The following is an 11,881-nucleotide window of genomic DNA, read 5'->3' as shown; positions in this document are numbered from 1 at the left end:
ATTCAGAATCCTAACGCAAGGAAAGGCTTGATAACTGCATTGCCTGATACCCGATAAAAAAGAAGTTCTGCAGGTCTTAAAGATTCTGTGATTAACAAACTGACACAGAACTCATTTTAAACACCAAGACTTCAGTCTTAATTTTACTTTGTAAATTATTTAGCATATTATTTCCTTGACACAATGTCCTACCATCTTCCTATACTGCCAGCTACCTGATGTTTGGATACTGGCAGCACAGTACACCAATTCACGATTCAAAATCAAACATAGATCACTTTCTTCCTTGCATATGTTCATTTCAGGCCAAAATAAAAGCCTTTGTTTGGGGCAACATGCCCAAATCTGCAAAACAGCTCTAACAGAAAAAAATTAATTATTCAAATTTATTTATGTACACCCCACAAATCAGCATGTCTGTCTGTCTGTCTGTCTGTCTGTCTGTCTGTCTGTCTGTAAATCATTTCATAGCCTGGATATAAAGGAAACAAAAGAAACTGCCCACTTACCTACCATTTTTTTATATACCGTATTCAACGTAATAAGCGCCCAGGGCGCTCTTATTAGAATATAATTTTGGTGAGATTAAAAAGAAGGTTGAAAGATTGTAAATTTTGTGGTTAATGCTGACAGCCTGAAATGTTATGAAAGAAGAATCTGTGTGTATATTACACGATAGATATATTTTCGAGAATTAAATTGCCCATAATTAAGGGTGCATATAACAAACGAGTGCGTATTATACACGAATAAATAAGTCTTGTGTACATTGATCAATTGGAAAGGGTGCTAACTGGGATTGTTCACTAGCCATTATATTAGCAAATAACACCATGGGCGCTTATTAGAGCGGGGCGCTTATTACGTCGAATACAGTAACTGTCATACTGCCAGAAACAGATATTTCGAATAATGGCCCAAGACGTTTTGATAACTTGACCTACACCAACCTTCCTAATTTATTTACTTAATTTTGCCAATAGATAAACACCACACTGACGGGATATGGGATATGACCCAGCAGCCAAATGTCTGATTTCAGTCATTACTCACAAGTACTGACCAGGGCCCCATTCTACAATGCGATCTTAGCGCTAAGGTGATCGTACCTCCCTTTCTTTAACATAGTCTTATGGCAATAGTAGCTCTAAAATCCCCTGTGGAAGAGGACCCTGGGCACAATTCCACAAAGCGATCAAAGTACTCTGAAAGTGGTCGGTGTGCGATACAGTATGGAGGGACAATCATCTTAGCACTGAGGTGGCCATGTGAAACACGGCCCAGGATACGGTTGGGATTTCTTTCTCACAACAGAATCAAGAACAGGACAACCAATAATGTGAGGTAGGAGGATAGCGAAGCATACACAGGGAACCTCGTTGTCAGTGACTGACAGCAACATCTTCTGGAATACAGGGCCCCGTTCCAAGAAGTGACCTTAGCCAATGATGAGCGAAGTCTCTCTTAAAGTAAACAACTTATGAGCAGCTAATTACTAAAATAGCTTCATGGAACGGACCCCTGGGCCCCGTTCCACAAAACGATCATACAGCTACGACAGTCATAAGCCTATGTTATAGTATAGGAGTTACGGTCAGCCTAGTTCTACAATCACTTTGTGGAACCGTGCCCAGGCATATTAGACAGGTTAACATGTAGCACAGACTGAGAGTTTTCATTATCACAGACCTGTCCCTTTGTACAAGGCCAAGGCAAAGTGCTGCTTCCATACATTACCCAATGGCCATCCATCCTTAAACATATATTGATTCGTCCAATCCCATAGTGGCATTTGAGAACCAGGCAAGCAGGTCAATAATAATCACATGTTTCAACTTGGACTAGACTTCTAGTCATATCACCATGACCGATTTGTGGATACAGGCTACTTTCTGAATCCTGGTAATCCAAAAGATGTTGATCGAAAACTGAACAAATGTCCTGCAGCCGTGAAAGAATCATTCGTTTTGCAATATTACATCTGAAAAGTGATGACTCCACAAAAATGAGTGGAATTAACTAATTCCACTGTTCCTCCTACCACAATCTGTATCTGTGTCACAGTCAGTGACGTGAAGTGACAAGCCTACAAACTTGTATCTGTGTCACAGCCAGTGACGTGAAGTGACAAGCCTACAAACTTGTATCTGTGTCACAGTCAGTGACGTGAGGTGACAAGCCTACAAACTTGTATCTGTGTCACAGTCAGTGACGTGAGGTGACAAGCCTACAAACTTGTATCTGTGTCACAGTCAGTGACGTGAAGTGACAAGCCTACCATCTCATCTGTGCAGTACGTTACAACACAACACTGATTCCACAAGTGGGACTTTCTGTGGTACCTACAGCCACTTCCAAATACACATCATACTGTAACATACTAATACACCATCAACTACCACCTTGTAATGCCAACGTTGTCATTTCAACATCCTAAGCCAGACCAGGCCATCTTTCTCTTTTGTTTGTTTGTTTGTTGTTTAATGCCCCACTCAGTAATATTCCAGCTATATGACGGCAGTCTGTAAATAATCAAGTCTGGACCAGACAATCCAGTGATTGATGTCATAAGCTCCTGGTTTGGTTTGTTGATTAACACCGCACTCAGCAATATTCAAGCTATATGACGGCGGTCTGAAAATAATCGAGTCAGGACCAGACAATCGATTGAGTGACATCATGATGTCATTAGCATTAGGATACGATGCCATGCATCAACCAAGTCACAGAGCCTGACCACCCGATCCTGTTAATCGTCTCTTACAACAAGCATGGATTGCTGAAGGCCAATTCTAACCCAGATCTTCACAGGCCATATTCTTGTCTTTCATAAATGAGCTGACATTAATGACGCTTTATTTCATTGAAAATATTGGCAGGAAATTAACCATGATTCAAACTCATAAACCCTTGTGTTTAGGCATCTTCTGTCTCTTGGTAAATTACACAAGAAAATCTGTAAAACTGGCAAATAATTAGGTCTGGCCTCATGAGTCAACCCTCTGGATCCCAACTTACTTAATGCACAATCAGTTTGATCATTGTTGCAATACTATATTTGTAAGCATCCAAGTGAAGAAGCACAAAGACCGCTGTGTTTCACATAGAAGCAGGTTGGAGGGGGCTTGAGAGTGACATATAACTTGCAAGCAATGGACTAGCCAAGGTATCTTACATAACAGATTCACTAGAAGTGTGAGAATAGGAAGATATTGTTCCAAGAATCAACAAATCCCAGAGTTAGGGTCATTATTCTGGTAGTTCTGAGTATAGTGAAAATTTGGGTTTCCTTTTTAAATTCGTGAACCACAAGTCAAAAACAAGCTGGAGACTAGATGGATTTAACTTGTGGTGTCTTCCCCTGAAATATACCAACACGTTTCATGTTCCAAAGCATACATCATATTGTTTATGCTAAAGACTGCTGACAACTAACATTTTCAAAGAGTGAGTGAGAGAGTTGGGTTTAACGCCACTTTTAACAATATTCCAGTTATATTGCGGCGTGTCAGCTTAATGTGGGAGGAGAGCCCGAAGTGATGCACGTTGACCACTTCTGTGGAACCCACAAGCACGGGTATGGTGCTGACAAACCTAGAAACATAATCGGGGCGAACCGGGATTCGAACCCACAATCATAGGTTTCTGGCGTGCCCAAGGGACGCAACTCTGCACAGCGAATCGCGGAGCCTTAGACGACTGGGCCACCCGTGCCCCCACATTCTCAAAGAAACACATGTTGTCTAACAGCACACTCAGCAACATTCTAGCTATATGACTGTACTCTTTAAATAATTGAGTCTGGACCTGACAATCAAGTGATCGATATTGTGAGCAGCGATCCATGCTGCCAGGGTACAAAGACATGAAATCATCCAAGTCACCAAGCCTGGCCACGCGATCCATTTGGATGCCTCTTAAGATCAGCATGGGGTGCTGGGGACATGTTCTAACCAGGATTCCCCTGAAGGGCATGATGAGACTGACGACACCTAGACAACTCAATAATCAGTGTCAAACCTGTTATAACCAATTCACCATGCTAACCTTAGCTTATCTATCAAGACCCGTGAAGATCCGGGGTAGAATAGGTCTTCAGCAACCCATGCTTGCCTTTAAAGGCGACTATGCTTGTCGTAAAAGGCGACCAATGGGATAGGGTTGTCAGGCTCGCTGACTAGGTTAATGTATGTCACCGTATCCCAATTGCGTGGATCAGTGCTCATGTTGTCAATCACTGGATTGTCTGGTCCAGACTCGATTATTTACTGACTGCCGTCATATAGCAGTAATATTGCTGAGAGCGGTGTTAATCAACAAACAAAATGTATCTTTCGAGTTTCGACATAATAGTCATGTAAAACTTACAAATCGAGAAGAATTCTCACTACTCTCTGTTTCCCGACATGTGCAAAAAATTCACAGTCTGCTTCACATCAACACTAAGGTGAACAAGAGGTGACGGGTACACCTGCACTTATGCCCTATTACCCTTGGAACAAAATCTTCCCATTTCCACACCTCGGAATGCCTGCCATATTGCACAAGAGGCTGGATTTAAACATCCGTCTCCGAATCCACCTGAGAGGATAGTTTGAACTTTGAGTCAAGTTTTGTCCTGGACTTTGGGACAGGCTGCTGCTGCCCATCGCCTCCTCCTATCTGTATCGTCCTCTCCTCCGCGGTCTTGTTCTCCCATGCATCATCGTCGACAGTGAACTGTCAGGGAAACACAGCGTTACCATGGTTACATGCAAACAGAAACATCAGCCGACTTCAAGCCAGGATAATTTGAGCTCACTTGAAAATACTTTGTGTCAAATCTTGGGGCATCTTTCAAAGGTACATCCACTGAGAGAAAGGTATGTACCCGGCACAAGATCACGCTAAGCCCTCACGCCAGTTACCTACATTTGTATAATTCGTGACAAATGCACACTTTATGTTTGTTGATACATCAATAGAAAATAACCACAGTCGAATAATGATGTTTGCAAGAAAGTTGACAGTACATTCAACATTACAAAAGACTTGGCAATAGTCTTATTACAAGTTAGATTAGTTGCAATCCATTTCCATTCCAAATATTCCTTAAGTCTAATATATTTACCATGCATCAATGCCACATAATATTCCTTAAGTCTCATATATTTACCATACATCAATGCCACATAATATTCCTTAAGTCTCATATATTTACCATGCATCAATGCCACATAATATTCCTTAAGTCTCATATATTTACCATGCATCAATGCCACATAATATTCCTTAAGTCTCATATATTTACCATACATCAATGCCACATAATATTCCTTAAGTCTCATATATTTACCATGCATCAATCAATGCCACATTATATGGCTTAAGTATCAAACATTTATCATGCACTCTTCATGTTCTGAGAGGAGTGTTGAAGTTGATACACATGTATTCATAAATAACATCAAAATCTGCAATATGAACATAATACGCTTCCTCTTGTTAACTCGGATACACATAAAGAGTTACTGATATTGACATTCTAATACTTGTGACCAGTGACAAAGTAGGGAACATACATTTTCAAACAACACAATGATCCTTCACAATTTCCTAATACTGTGTTGAATACAACAAATTATTGTAAACATATAAATCTGATGATGTCTTTGATTCTTATTCTTAATTTACAATACAACAAATGTAACAATATGACATAAATATGAAATAAATTACATGAAACTACTGTATTTACAGTAAAGCCAGACGCATTTACCATGTTTACCTGTCCAAGAGATAGCAGAACAGTTAATGATAAGTAGGATAGATTTCATAAGTGAAGCTGTCAGAGAGAAAGAGATCTTAAATGTTAAACAATAAGCAAAATTAAGCTTGCATCTTACACCAGTGAAAACAGGGTGTGCCTACAACAGGAGTCTGTGGCTACCTGGGGTTTGAACTGTTCAGCTTCATAAACAACAGCTCACACATAGGCCAATGGTGACTTGCCTTAATTAGGCTGACATACAGTTCTCTCTACAACAGACTGACATGCCTTGAGATGCAAGTCGCTATCTCCTTTTCGCCCGCAACCCATCAAAAAGATGCAAAACTGACAAAACAATTTTGTTGAATCTTGAAAAAACACAAGTATTTATCTTAATTTTCATACCTTCTCCCAAATCATGTACCTATTTCTCAGTGACCCAGTTCGGGGACAAAATTAATGACGGCACCGCAACCATGGTAACCACAGGCGCTGCTGTAGGCAGAATGTGCATACCTTAAGTCTCCAGAGGTCAACCCAACAGCAAACATGGCAAACCGGGCACCACAAATGTAACAATCAAGATGTTTCAGATATTGGTATATAAGGTACTACCGTACATTCATAACAAACAGAACTGTTTTGAGGCTGGAGAGATTACACCGCTTAACTTGACATCACAGTCTCCATGACAACTGCCTCTGCAGATGTTCCAGCAAATTTCTAAACCCTGTAACTTTTTCTTTACACCAGAGCATCCATATTCGCACCCAGATGTTTGTATAGCAGAAGGAAGAACAGATGTTACATAATCACATTTGGCATTTTCGATTTACAAAAAGGGCTGTCCAAACGGTCAAGTGTCGTAGTTGAAGGACTGAGTGATACGTAAGTCATATTTTGTTACACGGAGGGCAGAGCGCCCCTTGGCGGGCGTGTCACTGGGTTGCCCACGCCGACTTGTCGTCTTCAAACTGCATGGTCGGGGGAGAGAAGCAGAGAGATAGGTCATTAGGGTGTACACAAGTACCTACACACTCACTGTACATGCTGGCTGGGGCTAACCCGTTCACAAACACATCATGGCCCTACGACTCTTGCAGGTCAATGTTAAAGGATGGGCGTTACAACAGTCGTAGAGCTACATTTGTTTTACGAAAAGTGGTGGAGAATGTTTGCATGGCAACTCATATTCTTTCATATTATTTACAATATTTCAGACATTGCCAATCGGAATGGTTAGAAAATTAAACAGTATGATGCATCAAACACATCAAGTGTTATCTAATCTGGTGGAATTTTTTGAAATTTTCAGAAGTGATAAAAGTCGGAGGATGTTGCGTCTTTCTTCAGAAACAAATATTTTTATTCGTGACGAGGGGTAGCCGACCATTATCATTTTGGCAGAATTATTTCGTTAACAGTAAAATATATACAAATATCATAGTGGCTGACATGGCCTACCGTTCCAGCAGTGTTTCATTAAATGGCATTACTCCCAAAACCAGGGTCACCCAAGGCCACAATTTCATTAGTTCCAAAACAGGCGAAAATCCAAAAGGACTACTTGTTTTCTCCCAAAATGTTATACCACTTGTCTGAATGAAGCCGTGGACTGGGATTAACCTATGGTGTCAACAACCTCTGCTGAAAGACATACAAGATAAGAGTCAATATGTCAAAAATCCAAAATCACAAAATCTTGGAACTTAGAACCGAAAAAAATAGACGATCATTTGAAGCATCAGTGATGCATGTTCTAAGTATGTTAATTGGACAGGAAGATGTGTTTGTGCTTACATGTCAGAGTGATATATTCCAGTTATAGCCCGATAGTTGGGAATATTCCCACAACAAGCATGTACCTGTGAGTCTGGAGGGGAAACACACACATGTAGGACTCAGATCTGGGGAAGGTCTCTCATCCACGGAGGATGCCTAGCCATGGCCCAAATGTTTAATGCACAATCCCAATGGCACGAAAGTGTGTTTGTTGCTTAACGTCACACTCAGCAATATTCCACCTACATGACGGCACACTGTAAATAATCAAACTGGACCAAACAATCCAGTGATTGATATTGTGAGCAATGATCTATGCCATCGGGGTACAATGACGTGCAATTAACCAAACCACCAAGTCTGACCACCCAATTCATAAAGTCGCTTCTTCCAACCAGCATATCAAAAGTTGAGTAGTATGATAAACACTATCTAACCTTTTGTCATTGTGGACCAGGGTGCCGTTGTACAAGACAACCTTAGTGCTACGACTGTCGTAAGTCCATGTTAAGGTATAGGAGTTACGATCACCTCAGTGCGAAGATCGCTTTGTTCAATGGCACCCTGGAACATATATCTTTTCCATAGACAGGTGACCAGTGTAGATGCGGGGTGGAATAGGCCTTCAGCAACCCATGCTTGCCGTAAAAAGCGACTACGCTTGTTGTAAGAGGCAACTAACGGGATCGGGTGGTCAGACTCACTGACTTGGTTGATGCATGTCATCGATCCAAATTGTGTGGATTGATGCTCAAGATATCAATCACTGGATTGTCTGGTCCAGACTCGATTATTTACAGACCGCCGTCATGTAGCTGTAATATTGCTGAGAGCGGCGTTAAACAACAAGCCAACCAACCATAGACAGGCAGCATGCCACATGAACGAGATCCTGTTCAGGACCTGAGAGCTGCCATGGATCGGAGTCTTACATATATATTTCCACACACTAGTATTGAATACTGTATATTATATAATTTCACGACGATCAACTTCCTAGGTGACATTTCAACAAATTGTCACAAACTGTCCCAGTTGATCATCATGAAAGAAATTCTCTATCAAAGCCCTTGTGGTTTAAATTAATGCCCCATATTGAACTGAAGCGATGGTTGTGCTATACAATGCTGTATCTATGCATCAAGTAGATGGTTTTCTTACATAGAAGCTTTTTTCCCATATATAGTTCTATTGAATAGAAAAGCATGACAAAAATAATAACAAACAGTGAAGATTGTTAATGGGTTGTTCAAATTAAATTGATTGAAATGAAAGGTGCAAAATTACTCATTACATATGTTAAAACCTTTCTCCATTAAATGAAAATTACGCCCTGATCTAAAAGCAAGGGAAAACAGACCGGCGAAGCAAGATCAGCTAGGTTCAGGAGAAGATTGGATGAGGGCTTTCAACTGAATTTGCTTGTATTTTTTCTTTGTTAATTTGTCTACTTTTCTTTCTTTTCTACCATCAACTCTTCCCTCGTCCAAATCTTCCCCAAATCCTGCACACACCAAACAACACGGATGGAAACCTACCCACACCTGAAACCCCTTTCAAAGGAAAACTAGGATGTGCTTGTCAATTATCTTACCTTTCCTGGACTGAAGTCAGCGAAATTGGCAAAGGGATCACCAGCGGTGCCCCCCCCTGTTCCAGAACTTGCAAAAGGATCCGTGGCATTGGCAAATGGATCGCTTCCAAATCCAGGAAATGGATCCACCTTGGGTTTGTTGGCTCCGGTGGGTAAGGGACTCTTTGACTTGGGTGGGGCAGGCCGTGGGGGTGGCTGCTTTTTGGATTTAGGAGGAAGGGCGGGAGCTTGTCCCGGAGAATCGGTTCTCTTCGAGGACTTTGGAGCAAAAGGATCAGTACCAAATATATCGTCGCTTCCACCCTTCTGGAAGGTAAAAAAATTTATTTAAATGTTTATTGACTATCATCTTGTTAACAATGAATAATACCAAACCTTTTTGTGTTTTAACTTGCATTTATCATCAATAGCAATTGCAGTCAAGAAGACATTTAACGTGAGCAATAATATGGCTGAAATATTGCTGACGCTGACTTCTTTTACTAGATTCTACAATTGTTCCCCACAGGGCTAGATAATTGGTACTGTCACAACACTTTGTTCCCGATATTATCCCTGGAGACAGAGATAATATTGTTGGGGACTGACATACCTGTTTACTTGAGCTAGTGGCACCAAATGGGTCCAAGTTACTTTGTTGTTTTTGACTAGAATGAGATGGAGAGAAGGATCCTGCAAATGGATCTTCACTGCCAAATGGATCACTCTGAAAGGCAAAATCACTGCAGTATTAATGCTCTGATGGTGAACTTATGTTATTAAACTTGTTATTTAAAGCCAAACTCTGCAATATTCCAGCTAAACTATGGTGGCCTATAAATAATCAGGCCTGGGCCAGAGAAATCATTGATAAGTATATTCACTATGAGAACTCAGGGTCTCACACAATGCAGAAATGTGGGTCCTATACACACAAATGTATAGAATGTACACAAAGAAAAGAAATACTAAGTCCCAAGGGACCCACAACAATATTCATTGTACCAAATTCTTGATAAGAAATATAGAAGTCCTCTACTTGAAAGTAACAATCAAGTTTTACAGTAAAGTACACACCATTATGTCATTACTTTACAGAATACTCATGTTTCCTGTAAGGACCCTTGAAATTAATTATTGGGGGGACAGTTTACAAATCAAGGTAAAAGCCCTGGGAACTCCATGGGAAATTGCTATCAGGGAATCCTGATAAACAGGGGCGAGTTACATGCTATACTAAACAAGACATTTTGTTTTGTACTTCTCTGTCACTCATAAACATTCAAACTACCCCAGGTTATCTCCACACCATGAGTAAGGGAGCGAGTGAGTGAGTGAGTATGGTTTTATGCCACTTTTAGCAATATTCCAGCAATATCACGGTGGGGGACACCAGAAATGGGCTTCACACATTGTACCCATGTCGGGAATCGAACCCGGGTCTTCGGCGTGACGAGCGAACGCTTTAACCACTAGGCTACCCGACTGCCCCTTAAGGGAGCCAGTGAGTGAGTGAATATGGTTTTATGCCACTTTTAGCAATATTCCAGCAATATCATGGTGGGGACACCAGAAATGGGCTTCTCACATTGTACCCTTGTCGGGAATTGAACCTTAGCGACCCCCCCCCCCCCCCCCCCATGAGTAAGTGGTGGGGTACACCAAGTGTGGGAATCGCACAGTGTACCCATTTGAAGATCTGAGCAGGACAAGCAATCACTCGATACACCAGGCCACCCCAGCAAAACGTACACTTCCCTACAGACTGAATCTTTACTTATATATAATCGGCAGTCGATCAGAAGATGAAGCAATATAGCTGAAAGTTACCTTTGACGCAGGTTTAGAACCAAAGGTATCTTTAAATGGGTCTTCAGCAGCGAAGGGATCAGCCTGGAAGCCATCAGAGGATTTGAAAGGATCACCTGGAAAATAAATCATGAATCATTGAACTGCCTCCGCAAAGGCAAAGGATGTAGATATACATGTTTTGTTTAACTCCACACTTTGCAATATTCCAGCTATATGACTAAATAACATGTAACATGTAAATAATTGAGTCTGGGCCAGACAAACCAGTGATTGATATTATGAGCAACATCTCATGTTGTTGGGCCACAGTGACATGCAATCAGCTGCCTCCTACAACTAGCATACATTGCTTTGGAACCAATTCTAATTCAGAATCCTCACACTGCATTTGGATGATGTGTGCGACCTGTTAGACGGAATTACAAACATTCTGTTTCTCAGTGAAACATTTCAGTGATTTCCTCTCAAAAGTATATGTTTGTTTTTATTTGTTAAAAACCAGGCACAAGTTCACAAATGATGAGTCAACTGTTTAACATGTTCATCATTAAAAAAATGACCATGACATTGAAGAATCCTTGATTTTGATTGGTCAAAACAGTATCAAAATCAGGTATCAACTTCCATTTGATACCTCTAACTTAAACCTGTACATGCACAAAAACGTGTGTATGAATACATTGATCTATCGACAGCCTACATCAGTGAGTGAGTGAGTGAGTGAGTGAGTGAGTGAGTGAGTGAGTGAGTGAGTGAGTGAGTGAGTGAGTGAGTGAGTGAGTGAGTGAGTGGATATGGTTGTATGCCACTTTTAGCAATACTCCAGCAATACCGCACCAGCAGACACCAGAAATGGGCTTCACACGTTGTACCCATGTAGGGAATCCACTCAAGGTCTTTGGCATGTTGAGCTAAAGCTTTCACCACAAGGCTATCCCACCGCTCCAGATGTAATCTAGGAACCA

General features: G+C 41.0%; 1 protein-coding gene across 3 annotated transcripts in view; it reads right to left on the bottom strand.

Annotated features, from left to right (window-relative positions):
* Positions 1–4,211: 4,211 nt before the first annotated feature.
* The window catches only part of LOC124114516 (epidermal growth factor receptor substrate 15-like 1), a 44,450-nt gene continuing 36,780 nt past the window's right edge, over positions 4,212–11,881 (bottom strand). The window contains exons 18-22 of one of the 3 annotated variants that reach the window (XM_046475124.2): positions 10,935–11,029; positions 9,718–9,831; positions 9,126–9,431; positions 8,693–8,719; positions 4,212–4,719 (exon numbers count right to left, since the gene is read on the bottom strand). In XM_046475124.2, coding sequence (XP_046331080.2) covers positions 4,558–4,719; positions 8,693–8,719; positions 9,126–9,431; positions 9,718–9,831; positions 10,935–11,029 — 704 coding nt within the window. In that variant the 3' untranslated portion in view covers positions 4,212–4,557. Of the gene's footprint in view, positions 4,720–5,086; positions 6,724–8,692; positions 8,720–9,125; positions 9,432–9,717; positions 9,832–10,934; positions 11,030–11,881 lie in introns of those variants that run through there. The other 2 variants (XM_046475125.2, XM_046475127.2) reach the window with 2 other exon arrangements.

This window comes from Haliotis rufescens, unplaced genomic scaffold (genome assembly GCF_023055435.1).
Source record: "Haliotis rufescens isolate VD_foot unplaced genomic scaffold, xgHalRufe1.0.p SCAF_2, whole genome shotgun sequence".
NCBI lineage: Eukaryota > Metazoa > Mollusca > Gastropoda > Lepetellida > Haliotidae > Haliotis > Haliotis rufescens.
This window is presented reverse-complemented; position numbering and strand designations above follow the sequence as displayed.